The sequence below is a fragment of the Vombatus ursinus genome, unplaced genomic scaffold (genome assembly GCF_900497805.2).
Source record: "Vombatus ursinus unplaced genomic scaffold, bare-nosed wombat genome assembly UNPS02014941.1, whole genome shotgun sequence".
NCBI classification, from domain to species: Eukaryota; Metazoa; Chordata; class Mammalia; order Diprotodontia; family Vombatidae; genus Vombatus; species Vombatus ursinus.
In genome coordinates this window covers 4,284,332-4,302,372 of record NW_020954719.1, presented here as the reverse complement: position 1 = coordinate 4,302,372, position 18,041 = coordinate 4,284,332, and the positions used below count along the sequence as shown (strand labels likewise).

The window sequence follows — 18,041 nt, the reverse complement described above, 5'->3', positions numbered from 1 at the left end:
TTGATATGGCTTAATTAATCACTCAATTGGCCTTATTCTGAAGGTCATATTTCTTAAGAGAAAATATTAATAAAGCCAACACTATAGTTTCCCTCAAATTCAATTCTGACAGAAATCAGGCAAAATCCTGATTAATCTCTGGCCACAATTATTTTTTTCATTCTCTAAATTCCTATAGTACTTATGATTTATACCATATTATTTCTCACTTCATTATGCATTGCCTATGTGTACAATAAACTGGCTTCCTGCCCATGCATCCTTCTAAGTGGATTATTTTTAGCTACTCTGCAGCCTTTAGCTGCTAAGCAGATATATAAGACCTATAGATCCATAGTTGAGGTGTTTTGGTACTATCAGCCTTGCAGCTGATCTTACTCTCACTGGGTACAGTTCTTGTAATTAGGTTTTTGCCTCATCTGTTGTGATAGAGTCCACATGTGTCCTAATCCCAATAACTTAATAGCTACCTTTTTTCTTCCTTGCCTAACGTTGTCTTGGTATTCTGCCTCATATCTGAGTTTCAGTGGGATTGAATTCTGCCTTGAATTCTGATTTCCCAGAAAATAGAGCCCTAACCCCACAGCACAATGTGATGTTCTCTGCTATCAACTCTCCTTGCTTGTTACTACCTGGACATCATACTCTAGTTATCTGCCAGGGCAAAACTTGCTTCCTGTGACTAAAATTTCTCACACTAAATTCTTACTAATGCTTATTAGGTGAGTGAGTGAGTGATGTTTGACCATGGAAACCTATTGCCTAATGCCTTGCTTCTCTGATGTTTGATCGCCCTATTCAGATTTTGACCTACTACATACTTCACGAAAATTTTCAGTTCTCCTGTCTTGTCCTAAAAAATCTAGTTAGTGTTCAAGTTGTGGTCTCACACATTCCACCACCTACAGAGCCCCAGTAATGACAATTATTTCACATCAAGTCTCCCCGTATGTGGGTGTATGTGTGCACTCCCTCTCTGGTTCCCTCTCCTCCACATTTTTTTTTAAAAGCCTGGGCCTGTGATTTCATTAGTTTAAGGAACTCCTCTTGAGGAAATTTCTTCAACTAATGCAGATCTCAAATTTCTCTGCAACTTGTAGTCATAGATCTAGCTGGCAGTGACAATGGCAGTGAGAGATCAAGTGACTTGCCCAGGGTCATGTAGCATATGTCAGATTTTCTTAACCCAGTTCTTCTTGACTCTAAGGTCTGCTTCCCATCCACTAGGCCATTTTTTCTCTGTCTCTAACATACAAACACATACATATATATATACATATATATATATATAGATGCTTGTATTTATGTATATATGTCTACATATGCATATATATCTTTTCTCAGTAACTAGGGCAGCTAGATGGCACAGTAGATAAAAGTGCCAGGCCTGGAGTCAGGAAGACTCATCTTCCTGAGTTCAAATCTGGCCTCAGACAATTACTAGCTGTATGATCTTGGGCAAGTCATATAATACTGTTTACTTCAGTTTCCTCATTTATAAAATGAGCTGGGGAAGGAAATGGCAAACCACTCCAGTATCTTTGCCAAGAAAACCCAAACAACTGAACAACAGGATTCAAGAATCTTGAATATGGTTCTAACAATGAGGTAGTTTTTTTCTCCAAGAGCATTTAGCACAGCATTAATCTCAGAAAAAAAAGAACTTTATAATTGCATCCTCCATTGGCTGTTCTTTAATTGCTTTTAATTCTTAACTGTGATTCATTGATACATACTAAGCTATAACTAATTAAGGGGAAAACTACATCATGTTCCTTTTCCTAAAAATTTTAAATGACATATTTCTCCTGAGTCACAGCATAATTAGATAATATTTTTATTAGACTTTCTTTACAAATTCGAAATACTGCTATTTTTACATGCACAGAGGAAAATCAGTTTGAACAATTGTACTTAGGCATTCATTAAAATGAACCACAAATAGCAACACTTAATTGTGTCAGTTATCCACATAATTGATATGTATATCTAAAGTGCATTATGTTACAAAAAATAAAGTCAGCAGCACCAAGATACATTTACAAAATAAATACATTGTTCAAAAAATAAATTATGGTAAAACGTGATAATAATTGGCTTAGCCTGGGGGAAAAGAGAAAATTCACAATGACCAATGTGCCATTTCATTGAGCAATGGGGGAGGGGAACCATTTTATTCCAACGCATTTACAGTATTTACAGACAATAAATATTTTTAATACTTTCCATATGTTCACTATTACAGAATACTGCAATATGTTTTCTGAAGTCCTCAGCTGAAAATTTCAATGCCTCCTGCAAAGAAAAGGAAGGAAAGAAGGGAGAAATAGATTAATTCTCTTTACATACAAAATGATGGAACATGAAAAGTATAAAGTTAAAGGACATAACATAACAAGGTAAAAAAGATATTTTATCTCTTAAATATTTCCTCCAAAGGAGCTAAGGAACAGCATTGAGTGGAGTAGAATCCAAATATCTCTTTAGAATGTCTTTTGCACACATAGTTTGGGGACAGACAAAGCAGTAGGAAAGTTTGTAGCAGACCACCTTAAAATAACTGAGCCCCTAAAAACTAAAGCTACAGTCTATATAAAAAATTATCACAAGGAAAAGATTGCTGTATTTCTGCTAAGGCTGTCAGAAAAAGGATGTTCTCTGAAGACTTACAGGGAACTTCTAGGTGATAAGGATGGAGGAAGAAAGAAAAAAAATGAGAGAACTTGGAAGTGACGTAGAAGTGGAAAATATGTCATCTAAACCCCCTGGCTTTAGACAAAGCTTCAGGCAGGTTTCTTTCCTCTGTGACTCCTGCTATTGAGTGATTCAAATGTTGACTGTTTTTGCTCAGTTTTTCTCCTGATACTGTCTCTTTTGGCCTACCCTTTTGTCAATGAAAATGGATTGCTTAGGCTGGAGCGAAAATTTTTGACATTCATTGATTTACTGAATTCAGTTTTATATTGTGTTATATATATGAATAATACTTAAACACAGAGTTATTTATTAATGATTTGGGGGAGAGACAAAGGATTCATCTTTAGCTGTACTTAAAACACTAATGAACAAACTTATTATTGGATTATAGTTTTGGAAATGAAAATTACAAATGATTGTAACTTTAAAGCCAAAAAAGACTGAGATTGAGGCATCTCTCTGCCTGTTTCTTCTAGGCAATGAATATTAATTTAGGAATGAAGGAAAACCCCACTGAAATTTAGGGGATAAAGTGAACTGACTTTTAAAAAAATAGTAGCATGCTACTTCCTTGTGTGTCTTTTATTACTTGTATTAAGTTAACACTTGGTATTGAGAACCTTTAATCACTCTGGTCTGGTCAATATTTTTAAGAGTGTATAGCAAAAACTTTCCCTGTCTTCCTGTCTCCCCTTTCCCTCTTGGCCTACTTCATTTCAGTTACTGTGTTGGTTGCTAGGGAAATAATATAGAATGGAATTTGATTGGCTGTGCCATTGGATTGACTGCCAGGATTGTGGGCAAAGTTTCACATGGCAGACATGTGGGTGTGAGACACACAAAAAGAGCAAATTCTTGACAATTTAGGGGTTTTATTTGTTGTATGAGGCAAAAGGCATACTGGACATTTAGAGAAGTTTTATTGCGAGTCCCAACTTGGCCACTTACTACCTCTGTGATCGTGGGCAAATCACTCACTTCTCTGAGCTTCAGTTTTGCTTCTCTGTAAGAAGAGGAGATCGAAATAGATAACTGCTTTCTAGCACTAAGGCAATGAATGATACCATGACCCTTTGAATATGACCTATGAACAAGCATTCCTAATTATACTGGGATTGTTCCAAAATGCAGAGAAGACAGGATACAGATAACAATTTTGACCAAAAAGTGGGTACATACATATATTATGAGTAAAGTCAGGAAGATGACTGAAAGAGGGAATAATTTCATAGAATCCCAGTCCCTCTATCTCAGAGTTGAAGGGATTTTAGTCTGTCTAGTCTAGTTCAACTTTTGCTTAAACAAGATTTCTTTCTAAAACATTTCCCAAGTGTTGCCATTGAGCTTGAAGATTTCTAGTGAAGGGGAACCAATTGTGTTCAAAACCAAGTCACTTTGAAAAGTCTTCAATGTTAGGTAGTATTTGATGAAATGTGTTGAGAACATTATCAGTAAGAATAAAGACTGAATATTGAATATTCCTTCCAAATCAAAATGAAAGGACCAAAACCAACTTTTAAAATACTTTTAAAAATGCTCAGCTAATTTGCTCATTTTCTTTGCCTGTGATTTCACCTGTAGCATATGCACACACCCAAATAGGGAGCATCTAAGTAAACAATCCATGTGTACAGTGAGCAGGTGTATTTTATTACAAATATGTACATACAAACACACTATAGTTCTGAGCTCTCTTATTTATTGAGGAACTCTGCTATATTATTTGTCTTTTTGTGAATAAATATTTATGAGACAAAAGATATCTGATTTAAAGTTATAATTAAAATGTTTTTCTGAATTCTGACATTTCAGCCAGATGTCAGATCAAAAACATGATCATAATGTAATTCTTAGAAAGTAAAGCAATACATTTCCTACTGTGCATGCCATATGAAAGAAAACAAAAAAAATTAGCTGGATAATTTTTAAAAGACAAAAACTCTACAGATGTTATAAAGTGTTATAAAGCTTATGACTTTACTATTTCTTACTTTTTCCATTCTCAGACAATTTTGTTAATAATGTCATCCCCCCCCACAAAAAAAAGGACAGGGCAATAAGAAATGGCTAGATGTCTCTTCCCCTTGGTGGTCTTGTGTATAGTTTTCTAAAATGCTTGTATCTGCAAAAATTTTTTATTTGGCTTATCTCAATACGGAGAAAGAACATAAAATACATTTACATTCCTTAAATATAAGCTGAAGAGATATAGCTGCCAAACAAATTTTATATGGCTTATTATTCCATCTACTTAAAAAATTTGTATGGTTCTATCCATTTTTACTAATGATACTTCTTTACCCTGCTACCCAATCCACTTTCTTCTACAGTTTGTCATAATACTACATTAAGAGAATATAAGTATCTGGCTGCAACATGAAAAATATAGTCCCATGAGGCTTCTAACAATAAGAGAATAGAAAGAAGAAACAGATATTTCTTTTTAGCCCATTAGGCATTGGATTGACTGCCAATCCTGTGGGCAAAGTTTCACATGGCAGACATGTGTGGGTGTGAGACCTAATTGCATTAGGCCAATGTCTAATTTTCACTTGATCTACTCTGGTTTCTTTTGGGCCGTTGGTACAAGAACTGGTGCTTATTTTCATAATTTATCTAGACACTCAAGGGCACTGAAAACTTAAACTGTCAGCCAATAAAATCCATAATAAAGTATTTATGTTGCCTTTTTCAGATCTCCAGCATATGTAGAAGTAAGAAAATAGAAATGGAACCTAATAATAAAATTTACTGGTTTTCATTACTTACTTTCATGCATATGTACATGTAGGAATGTATCTTAAAACATCCTGAAGATATTTACTAATTATCAGCAAATGATCTAAGATATATAGGCCTCACTGTAACTTACAGATGCATTCAGTATCTATGCTAGGTCATTCATTGAATCCAAGCGGTCTTCAGTGATGTCATCACTCTTTAAGCTATCCTAATAACACCAAATAACTTGACATCTGATATGATATACACACTAAATTTTAGTCAATTAACTCAGGAAGTGATGCTGATTATCAAGTTCAGAATTGCCTAAAAACAAATCATTCAATATTACTATCTGCCAGAGAACTGGGAAAAGATTGGTGGGATGGAGGGGGAGTATTGAATGGTAAGAAATCATTGGTTGCATCTGATGTGTTCTTGTGTTGTTTTCATCTGTCTTTCAAACCCCATAGGTTTTCTGTACTGAAAAGTAAAAAAAAAATCCTATCAGTGGAAAAGTATGTATAGGAAGGTATTGTTGTCTAATGGATAGAGCACTGGATTGAAAGTCAGAAGACTTCGGCATAAAGTCCAAGTCCAAATTCAAATTGTGATCTTGGGCAAGTCACTGAAGTACTCTGTGACTTAGCTTTTCCCTTTGTAAAATGGGGTTGATATTTGGCACTCTTCTGACTTACAAAAACATTTTTATGACAAATGTAATCATAAGTAGATATCAAAAGTACTGTTAGCATTTAGGATAAAATTTGCCATAAGAGGTCATAGTAATATTATCATCATCAGTAATATTCCCTTTCTTCTAATAGTGTGCTTTTGATGGGCCATTGGAACTCATGATATCATGATATATGGGAAATGTACATTCTTTGAAAGCCAATAAACAAAATTTTTCTTGGTAGTCATGTTCCATAGTAGAGTATAAGTTCCTCAAGGGAAGACTGTTTAGTTTTTGTCCTGAATCCTAGTGTCTAACACAGTGCCTGGAACACTAAATGCTTGTTGAAGTAAATTGAATTGAATTTCTGATCATAAAGATAAAACTGAATTAAAATGTTAAAGACTTGGAAATATTTACAGTTTGCCCATAAATTGTTTTACATATATAATACAATTGAACACATATAATACACACACAATATAATATGTATTATATATATATATACAATACAATATTGTACACTTACAATATAATATGTATTGTTCTGTAGTGTTTATAGATACTGGGAAAGCAGAAACTCTCCTAATTTTTCCTTAAGATGAAAAGAGTATAATTAAAAAGTCTATAACATTTGAACATTGATTTGTTTTATATTACAGTAATAGCCACTAACTTCTCTGAAGCTCAATTAATATTCAAACTTAGTATTGGCCAACTTAGCCTGGGAAGAGACAACATGGTATAATGGCTAGAGAGTTGCCCATAAAGACCTGGATTCAAGTCTTACTCTTTACCCATACTGGCTCTGTGACCCTGGACAACTCACTTAACCTCTGAATGTTCCTTCTCTAACCCTCTAAGTTGTAAAGAAAGTACTGTAAGGTAAAGTACTGAAAGTAAAGAAAATACTTATATTGGTAGGTGTTTATTTACCTGGAAGTTCCCTTTATCAGTGAATTCACAAGTCTAGTCCCTATTTAAATTGGGAAAATATGTTTAGAAGGGTTGGGAATCTCCAATTACTTTAGCAGGGTTCTGACAGAATAGCATAAGAGATCACAAAAAGTATTGCTCCAGGGCGGACTATATTCTCATCTTTCTTGTGATTTATGTATCATAACAATAGGGAGAAAGTTCAAGAACTTATGTGAACTGGAGGGAGAATGTATACAGTATCTCAGTGTTGAAGGCCGGGCAACAGGCCTGGAAAAGTTTAATTACCGTAAGTTGAGATCCAGCGTAGTCTCAGAGATGTCTGATAGGTGAAGCCCTTCAACCCCACTACCAGCTACTCCAGAGTTTAACCAAGCTGATCGAGTTCGCCGTTTTTTCTTTTCCTGTTCCTTGCGTTTCCCTGGCTTGCCTTTCTTTTTCTTGTTAGATGTCCTCAGTGGCTGCTCTTTATATGTCTGTGCCTTGTTGGTCTCCTGAGTTAGGTACTTCCCCTCATCTTCACTTCCAAACCGGACAGGGTAGTTCTTTGTGTTAGTAGCAGGCTTGGGGTTAGGAGAAACCTCTAAGGTAGCTCGGATTTCAGCTGTGTTAATGCCTTCAATCAAATTTTGAAGAAAGATTCTTCGTCGTAAATCTTGAATAACCTTCCCTTTGTCATGGAGGAACTGGTGCTCTGATACAGCTCTTTTGCTAACAACAAAAAACAAAAAACAAAAAACAAAACAAACAAAACAAAAACCCAAAAGTTGGGGAGAGGAAGTGGGGAAAATTACAATTTAGTTACTACTAGATGTCTTGATTCTACTAATTTTCCACTTTGCACATTACAAAGAGGATTGTAACAGCAGAACCACTTAGAATAACTATTTCTAAAGATAAGGAGAGTAGAATCAGAAAAGAAATAATGTTTGACTAACTCAGCATGAATCATTAGGTTTGTATCTGTTCTTTTCAGGGTTCTATAGGAGGAAACCCCTTATAATAATTCCTGGAATAAGTCAATAAACCTGAGATGAGCAATGTAGAAGTAGCTTCTGGTCCTTTTTAAGCACATCTCCCTCATCTCACACACTGACTATAGGATCCCAAACTTAGAAGCGATTTCCTCCCCTTCACTCCTTTTGCAGTCCAGTTAACCTGCCTTCTTGCCTCACACTCAATGGTCCATCTTTTGTCTCTGTGTCTGTAATGCTTTCCTTTTGCACCTCTGCCTCTAAGAATTGCTAATAACTTTCAAAGCTCAGCTTAAATATCACTTCCTCTATAAGGCATTTCTTAATACCATCCCTTATGTACTGTCTATATTTTGTTATGTATTATATATTTACCTATTATCTCCTCTGAAGAAAAATGTAAGTTTCTTAAAGTCAGGGACTAAACTTTCATTTTTGTCTTTGTATTCCCAGAATGCCTAGCGCATAGTGGACACTTAATAAATGTTGATTGGTTGGATACCAGATGAACTATACCAGCTCTTCCTACTCCCACTCAAAACATGAATCTCCTCTACATTAACACTGACAGGTAGTCATTCAGCAAACTTGAAAACCTCTAGTAATGAAAAATTCACTATCTCCCAAGGCAGCTGCTATGAGGGACAATCTGTACAAATCAATGAAGGTGGGAAATGGAGTGTTCCCTTTTCAAATAACTGGTTAGTGGATTTTTTTAAAATACCGAAGTGAAGTCTAGCTCTGTAACTTCTAATTCTGTCATTGGATTTGGGGCCATAAAGAACAGATTTAATTTGTCTTCCACATGACAACATTTCAAATATTCAAAGAAAAGCAAAGCAGTCAGTCAGTTAACTAGCAGGCACCAATGTATGTAGTTTAAATATAATTCTGCTATTTAAAAAAATATACATCAAGTAACAGAAGTGAGTGCTCCTTTGAATATGAGGAATCAAACTTTCTACTGTCTTTGCTTGCCTTGCAATATTTCTCTGCAGGCAATAAATTCCTTGATGTACCCACTGATGGTGTTTTTTTTTTAAAGTACAGTTCATCAAATGCTATCTAATATGTATAATATCACTTTAATTCAAAGATAATGAAAAAGATAAAGGTGGAGGGAGTTGAGAATTTTCTATAGGGGATGTTTGTTTATTTTTAAAACTTCACCTGTAAAGATATATTGGTGTGATCTGACAGATTTCTGGCCATGAGGGCACATTGTATCTTTACTAGGACTTTCATATTTCCTCTCTATTCCTGCTTATCTCATTTCCTACAAAGTTCTTTTAAATGATCTCCAGTCTCTTACACAAATTTCTTTATCTCTTCCTTTTCTTACCCCACTCCTCTACTCTATGTGCCAGTTATTAAAGTTATTCTGAGGTTACTTAGGTGAACTTTTAGTTTACTCAGCCATATTTTCAATTATATACCTTTCAGAGAAAACTTCCTCCATTTCCATCTTTTCCTAAACCCTACTATGTTTACTGTGATCCAGCCTCCATATGCAGGTTGGAGAACTAGGTTTGTTGCCTTCAAAAAGGATAAGAATAAATAAAATTCTGAGGGGTAAAGGTAAATAATATCTAGAGAACCATAAGAAGAGATTCTAGAACATTAGAATGATCATTAAACATGGGCTAATCTCAAACACATCTGAAGAAAATTGGAAGGGCTATTCCCTAAATATCCTGACATCTATCTGTGGTAGCACTGTATCCATACTCACTATGACTCCCAGTGTAACACTTTCCCCTCACAGGAATGAAAATAGTTTCCATTTCCTCACCCTTTTTTTCTCTTTACAAAGTTAAAGCATCCCTTAGTTTGGTTCCTGGGAGGAGGAAATAAGAGTAACATAAAGACTAGCTGGAGCCATTGCAACAGTGAGGAGAGCAATCTAGACCTCTGGCATCTGGAGCATAGGCATCATTTCATGACCTAGAGATATTATTATTGCTATTGTTACCTATCTCTTCATCACAAAACAAATAACTACGGTTCCTAGAGTTTTTCTCTGGAAGAGAGGTGCTTGTTTAGTAACTTTCTAAGTGAAAGTACACAATGAGATTTTAGATTTTAATGGTAATTTCTGTGGATATTATGCTTAACATTCAAACTACCCTCGTGTATTTTAAAGTGCTGACTGACTTGAAGACATTACTTAATGGAAAGGAATTTAAAAGGAGCCTGATTCAAATGAACCATGCAGTAGTCTCTTTTGCTTTTTGAAGGTGCCACATGTGACTTGATTAAAATTCACTTAGTCCATGGGATCTTTTAATATCTTGGAAACTTTTAGTAATCTGCATACTTGAACATTAGTTATATTATGACTACATCTTCTAAGTGCAGCAGCTTTGTATTTTTCTTTCAAAAATAGTTCTAATGTAATTACATATCTCATAGTTATTGCAATTTAGAAAGCATCCTTTGGCAAAATGCCAAACACATAAGCACAAAAGTATCTCAGCCATTAATCATTCATAACATATTCTGGATTATTTCACTCTTTTTGTCACTCCAACAGAAGCTCATTTCATCTCTCCTGCTCTCCAGTTTTATGACACAGACCAGTCCATTCTATTAGCTACAAGCTAACTTTTAAAAGCAGTTGGTTTCTTCTAATCAAATCAGTTTTGCTCATGCCCATTTCACTGGCATATAGTGCTTCTGTCATATGTGAGTCACATAGCTTTCCTAACTTAAGCTCCAGACTTTCCCAGGATACTTCTCATGGGAAATGCAGTTATCATTCTAACCTTCTACTTTATAAAAAGCATTCAGATTAGTATGACTTTGCTCAGTTTAAAATCGTATGTCTCTTGCAAGGAGCAAAGTTTTCCTTTTGTCTTTGACAAAATTATTAGTAGCTAATTGTGATCTTCAGAGACAATGCCGTCAGGTAGTTCACCTAGTGTTTCAAGGACTTTAGCCTTGAAAATGTGCCTAAAAATAAAAATGATCATCAGAACTCCCCCCCCCCCACTAGATTTTGCCTCAGGCATATGAATTAAGTTCTAGTCCTCTTTTATAGTAAGTAAATGACTTGCCTTTTAAAAGATGTGTACTTATACATTGTTGGGGAAGAATAAGGAAGAATGGAGGAGCTTTCCATTTCAATAGCTATATAATATTTGAGAGCCATATCTGTCTCCCAATAACACTCTGGCATTCTATATTTCCATACAAGTTTGCATAGTTTTATGTTTCATATGACATTTATTATTCAGGGTTTAATATTAAAAAAAAAACAACAAATCCTTACCATAATATGCTTCATTGTTTTCCTTAAACATTACATTTTTTTTTACAAAAATATAGGAAAGAATTCTTGACAAAGGTACCTCTCCACATTTATCTGGGCCACTGCCCTGCTTTAATTCAGAGGGAAATATCTTTCTGGGTGAATTATCATGGAAATACATTAAATTTCTAAAGAACTGTCAAGAAGTACAGAGAGTAAACAATGTGATAGAAATTTTTTTCTTAAGCACAGAATGAAGCGGGCCACTGGAGCAGAAGCTTGGCTCTTAAGGAAACATGGAGAAGAAAAGTTCTGTGGTCCATGGAAGAGACAGGGTTAGGGTGTTAGAATTAGGATGACTCACTAAAAGTCCCTTCCAACTCAAATGACTCAGTCAAAAGTAATGTTTTTTATTAAGTGCAATAGACCAAGTCTCACTCCAAAGCAAATGCAGCCAATGATGTTTTAAGTTTACAAATATACTGGAGAGAGTCCCTTTACAGTTTGAATGCAAAAGGTACCCATCTGCTTGCCCAGAGTATTTTAACTTAGAATAATCTGCTGCTTGCATCTCGGTCTTTGTCTCATTCATCCTCTTGCCTCATTAAATATTTGTTTTTCAGTCAGGACCTGCAATTTCAACAGTGTAGAGCAACTTCTAGTACAGAAATTTTGACTAACACTGCAGTTGGGTAACTTTTCTACAATTTACAGTCTTGGAGAGTCACCTGGGGGTATTAAGAGGTTAAACTGCTTGACCATAGTCACATAGTATATGTCAGAGGCAGAATTTGAACCCACATGTTCCTAATATTAAAATTGGCCCTCTATTCATTAATGGATACTACCTTTCTCTCTCTCTCTCATTAAATATATTTTATATCAAATCCCCAAACTCCAGAACTTGCAACATTTCTAATCTTTTCCTTTTCACCTGCTTTAGGAAGTTTTGCTAAGTTCTGTTTTGTTATACAACTGCCCACTATATTTTAAAAGCAATACTTCTATGTCTTAACACCCTAAAGTATTAAGGGATTTCTAAGGGGTACTGAAATATTTATGTAGTTGAGGTTAAGCAGTTTTCCTAGAATTTGGTTTGAAGAGTGATTGGGGAATAATATGGCTTGATTATATGTTAATAAAAGTTCCTTCAAGAAATTGACTTATTTCATATTTTTAATAGACTCATGTTTTGTCTAACATGAAGTTGACTGTTACTTGGTGACACTGCAGATCTAATGACTTGTTTTTAACTCCATCTGGCAGTAGTAATTTGGTGTAATATTTTTGTCTACTGATGATTTAAGCTTCCATGAAAAAGCCTGGCTGTAATGTAATGTGATGATTAATCATTGACTAAAGCAATGTTTTGTGGTAGTTTTATAACTGTCTACAGAGTGTGAGTATTTAAGTATGAGATTTTGTTTCACCCACAAACAAAACTGTAACAGTGTTACTGGCTGCTAACTGATTTCTGATGTATTTTGCATATTATGGCCAAAAAAGAGTTAAAATAGCATTGAAAAAAAAACAGCACAATTTTCTGCAGTAATTGTGGAGAGGGAGAAGCAATCATGATTCACAAGTGGTTCCTCAAAACAGAAAACAGATATTTCTTATAAAACTTTAAAGAAAAAAAATTGGCTCCATTCCAATTCAGTGTTTCTTGGCCCAGGTGACTCTACAAGACTGTAAATTGTATTAATTGTGTGTCACATTTTCTTATTTACATACACCTAAACATAACTTCTCTTTATGCCCAAACTGAACAAAGTTTCGAACTCAAGAAAAAAAAAATCTGAAGACAATTTTCAGAAATGCACCAGTAAAACTGTTAATTTGAAGAAAACAATGTAGCTTTATCTTTAGTACAATGTTCTACACGATTTGCCTTAGGAGATTCATAATAGATTTTCATTTTAGTGCCAAGGTTCAGACAGGTCTAAAGTAATTTCATTTAGGAATTTTCTATTCGAATAAAAATAATAACTATTTATAAAATAATAAAACAAGGAAACATATGAAACAGTTGCTTTTGTGGATTCCCTGGAGAAATGACAAGTAAACCCTACTGAACAGTGGTTGTAAATATTGGATATGACTACCCTTAATGTGTAGGTTTCCCCCATTAATTCCCTCTCCAGAGTCTCATTCTCTTTGCAGTTTCAAACAAAACTTTTGTAGTACTTTGGATGTTATTTCACCTGGGAGTTCACTATACAATTAAAATGACTGCACAAAGAACATGAAGCACACATTCAAATTCAATCTTTTTCCTTTGTGATCAGATTAGTTACTGATCTGGGCCCCTCTTCTAAATTTTCAGTAACATGCTTTTAATTGAAGTGATGCTATTTCTCTAGTGTGGGTGGTGGATGGCTGATTATTTTGGATCCAAAGTTCATCCTTAGAAGATCTCCAAAGGAGAGGGCTATCCAAGTCCTTCAGCAGACAGCATCAAATATATGATTTCACTTGAAAAAATATTTCAAAGTGGCAATAATCCAAAGAAAAAGCGTTCTACACTTAATGTTCATTATAGAACTAATCACCATAACCTTTTTGGAGTTTCTTTGAATTTTGCCAGTGAGAAGTTTTAATTATTTTAAATAAAATTTTGTCATTATTTTGCATGGTTATGCCATTCATAATTAATATACATATTTTTATGATTCTTAAACACATGCATATATGTAGATATAAGAAGGCACATGTTTACTTCCCTCATACTTCTTATGCTTCCTCTAGTTTATCCCATTCTCTAACAGTTCTCAGATATTAAAATGAGACCCTTACTATCCACTAAGGGAAAGAATTAGGAGATTAGGTTAAAAAAACTACCTTTCATAGAAATCCTATTTAAAAAATTCTGAGTCTCAACCTGTTATTAAGTCCATTTCATAGGCTTGGTCTCAACTAGCAGGCTTCAGCAGGTAGCCTGAAACTCATCCTGTTCAAAACTGAAGTGGATAGCAACATTCACACATCAGTGGAAAGTTGGGAGAATTCCTGGAGCCCTACTACTGCCAGCTCCAAGGCGGCCACAAACTTTCCCTTCTCATCCCGCTCCGTATTTGTCCAGGAATCACACAAGAAGAGAAGAGAAACTTACAGTCGGCGGCTGAGCCCCTCCACCGATCTCCCACAAGAGGGAACTGAGTAACTCAGCAGAAACACCGCAAAGCTCCATTGCTGAAACAATCTCCTGAACATTGTATCTCCTTGGTCTCGGAACCTGCAACGAAATGAAAAAAAGAAAAAAAAGGAAAAAAGGAAAGAAAAAAATGGGTCCAAAGTGTCACTTCGTACTCCCTCCACTTCACTTTCTTTAAAAAAAAAAAAAGAAAGAAAGAAAGAAAAAAAAGAAAAAGCCTCTTTTACATTAAGGGCATCTCCAAAGTTGTAAAAGGAAAGTGTTCTCTAGCACCTCTTTGAGCACTCACTTCTTTAGAAATCAGCTCCTCCAACTGGGATCGTGCACGCGCGCGCGCGTACAGACACGAGCGCACACACACACACACACACACACAACACAACACACACACACAGGCAAATCGGAGACACTTCTTCTGAAACAACGACAGTGAAATAGTTTATATATGCATCAGGGCAAGGAGTGTGTTTACATGTCTCCCATAGCAATGCTTAATTAATCTGGCAAACAGCTCTCTCATGGGTCTAAGGAGCTAGGCAAGCCCCCCCCCCCCTTTTTTAGGGGAAGAAAAGTTCCCCAGATAAGTCAGCCTCCCTGAACGTCTGAAGGACCAGACCTCTCGTTTGAGAGACACAAGTAGACACACACACACACACACACACACACGTTTATATACCTCCTTGGATGCAGTGTTCAGACAGAAAGTCGATTCCACACACACTTTTGGAAAAGGCGTATGTCGTCCTCTATATCTAGAGAGCCGGGTTGCAGACGGATTTAAAAAGCAGCTGAGGCAGCGGCGGAGGCAGGCAATATAGGCAGTGGCGGCGGCAGCGGCAGCTGCAATGATGGGGTCCGCTCTAGAAGCTGGAAAGCATGCTTTAGTTGTGCAGGTTGGAGCAGGGCTAGAAGCTGAACTGGGACTGGAATGTTCACACGCTCTGGAGGCAAAACCTGCTGGAGAAGTGAGCGACTCGCAAAGAGGTGGCGCCCTAGGAACATGTGCTGGGAGAAAGCAAGCCTAGAGCACAGATGAAGGGGGGGAGGGTTGGGGGGTGGGGGGAGGGGGTAGGAAGGAGCAGGCTGTGGATTGTGAGAGAGCTAGAGACAAGGACAGAGACAGAGAGACATGGAAAGGGACAGGAGAGGGAGAAATAAAGGAGAGGGAGAGCACAAATAGGCAGGCAGGCAGACAGACCCACGCGCAAAGGCACATATATATGCTTAATCCTCTAAAAGTCTCTCCGATTTTAGGACTCCAAGATGGTCTAGGGGGCTCGGAGGCAAAGAGAAAGAGGAGGGATGAAAGAAGGGGTAACTCTCGGTTCCTCCCGTCTTAGGCTGGGGGTGGGGTAGGTGAGGGTATCATTTTAAGTTCCTTTGGGAAACTTCATTCCCTAGAGGTAGGAGGTAATTTGAATACAGTCACCTTCAGGTGTGGCGCTAAGGCGCCCCCCCCCCCCCCCAGTCTTCTCCTTTTTTCCTTCTCAGGCCCTGCAGAGTCCAGTGCCCTACCACAAGGGCGATGCTTCTGATAGCGCACTCCGGAGGAGAGGAGCAAGGATGGATTAGAGGGGGTTGGAGTAAACCTCTGGGGAACCAGCAACATCAGGTTCCAGAAAGTTTTACTATCTTCTTTAGGCTCTAGCTTTTCAGGCATTAGCAGGTAAGTCTCCCTGCCTCTCCCGCCCCGCCCCCCGCCCCCCGCCCCCAATGAGTTTGCTAGGAAGCGTACAGGGCTGAGGGGACTAGGGGAGAGTGGAGAAGCCTCCATTTATACTAGAAAAACGGTTTCAGCCTTCAGGCTGAGATAGAATTTCTAGCTGTTTCTGCCCAGAGAACAGCTGGGGACATCTGGATCTGGTCCAAGAAACTTCGTGCAAACTTTATTTCTCCGCTGAAGGGGTGACATTCTCGTTAGTGTGCTCAGTTCACCATCACCCCCCAACAACAATAATGTCCCCCACCCTTTTCCCAGTTACCCTAACACTACTCCCACCCTCGCCCGGCACTACAAACCCTACTTCCAAAAAAAAAAAATGTATCCTGAAATAACTGAATCAAAAGACCTCTTCAGTTCAACAAACGCAATTCGACAACCTTTCTATAAAGTTATCCTCTCGGGGAAATCAGAGGAAAGCAGAAGTGTTTTTCTCAAAGAGCATCTTCGGATCGAGTTAACTATGGAAGAACAACAACTTTATGTATTTAATCGCCAGTAAATTATGGACATCCTGGACCTATATCTATCTTTTGAAGTGAATGTAATTCATTGGAATCATTCAAGGATGTCTATAATCTTTTAAAAGATCAACAGTAGTATTCTCTGAAAACCCGAAATGATGCTGAGGTTTGAAATGATTATGAGATGGAGGTGTCAGGATCAGTCACTATTCACCATTCACATCCACTCCTTGCCTAGATAGTTTTTGTTCTACACAAGTTTGCACGGGATGAACATTACTTTTCTTGTTTTCCCTTCTCCACTTGAACTCCTTTATTATTTAAAATACTAATTTTGCTGCTTTAAAACCACCCTTTGGGAATCTCCACAATTTTCATGAAAGATTAAAGCAATCAAAGCACACATTTTCCTGTGGCAGGCAGGGGGAGAGACAATATTCAGATCTACAGAGGGATCTATCATTTAATCAAACTACTGACACCTGACAATTTCTTTCCAAACAGATTGACAAGCCTTAACATAACCCTTAGAATCTATGAAAAGCAAATTACAAACAAATCACTTTATACTTGTGAACTGTCTTAAATTAACATTATTATATTTACTCCTACAACAATACAACTTCTACAACAATAAACCAAAGCACTTAGCCAAATTTAAAACTACATAAGCAAAATAAGTAAACAAAACCCTGAAGAAGGATGATTGAAATTCAAATCAGATAGGAAACATTAACTCATTTATGTTGTAAACAAATTCACTATACAAAAACACTCACTACTCCTTAATTTAAGAAGTATTATCAATAAACTTTGATTTATGCTGATTTTTCAACTAATTAAAAATTTACCTCCTTCCCTTCTCCTTTTGCTTTACCCGCACACTCCTTACTGGTGTTAATGGCAACACATATATCAAATATTTTTAGAATTTCCTCTCTTTCACAAAAAGAAAAAAATATACCCAGGAAAAATAAATAGTCTTTATATACTTGAAATACTGAAGTTTCCTTATAATTTATTACTTCACCTTTTCCTTGATTTACAGTCTTCTCTGCCTTTCTGGTCAAATGAGGGAGATTCAGCAGTCTCTTCCAAAAGTATTTTTTTTCTACTTTAGAAAAATGAAATCAAGTTTCAGATGAATTAGAATAAACAAATCTTACATACTTTTCCTATAAGGAAACTTTCTTGCTCCCACCAAAGGAAGTTCTGGCAAAGTAGGTGCCTTCTCCTAAGCTTCCCTTTTTTATTATCTTGCAGTAGAAGATTCTTCTCTTAATATATAGACTGGGACATTCTGTTTTCCCCCTCCCCCTTTTGGAAAGAATACAGTGACATCATAATCCACCTTCCATTTAGCTGAGTAACCATGGGTGATTCTCAGACACTGACTAAACAGAAACATTAGGTATAATTCACCTCCCTTTACCCCCCCCTTCTTAAGTT

At 36.6% G+C, this 18,041-nt stretch overlaps 1 protein-coding gene across 4 annotated transcripts; it reads right to left on the bottom strand.

The window, feature by feature from the left end:
* Positions 1-1,853: 1,853 nt before the first annotated feature.
* Positions 1,854-17,836, bottom strand: PTHLH (parathyroid hormone like hormone). 4 transcript variants are annotated; one of them, XM_027844283.1, is made up of 4 exons: positions 17,763-17,836; positions 14,367-14,489; positions 7,319-7,741; positions 1,854-2,295 (listed from the first exon to the last, which is right to left on the bottom strand). In XM_027844283.1, the coding sequence occupies exons 2-4, from the start codon at positions 14,465-14,467 to the stop codon at positions 2,286-2,288; spliced, it is 534 nt and encodes a 177-aa protein (XP_027700084.1). In that variant the 5' UTR covers positions 14,468-14,489; positions 17,763-17,836; the 3' UTR covers positions 1,854-2,285. The 4 variants fall into 4 exon arrangements, with proteins under 4 accessions (XP_027700084.1, XP_027700082.1, XP_027700081.1 ...); XM_027844281.1 differs by lacking the exon at positions 17,763-17,836 and adding an exon at positions 17,623-17,756; XM_027844280.1 differs by lacking the exon at positions 17,763-17,836 and adding an exon at positions 15,085-15,362.
* Positions 17,837-18,041: the final 205 nt, after the last annotated feature.

What these genes read in the sequence shown, in the direction of transcription:
- PTHLH (XM_027844283.1), bottom strand. Translation starts at nt 14,467, where the DNA reads ATGTTCAGGAGATTGTTTCAGCAATGGAGCTTTGCGGTGTTTCTGCTG. An exon ending in GAGGGGCTCAGCCGCCGACT is followed by an intron (nt 7,742 to 14,366) that starts GTAAGTTTCTCT and finishes TTTTGTTGTTAG; the next exon opens with CAAAAGAGCTGTATCAGAGC.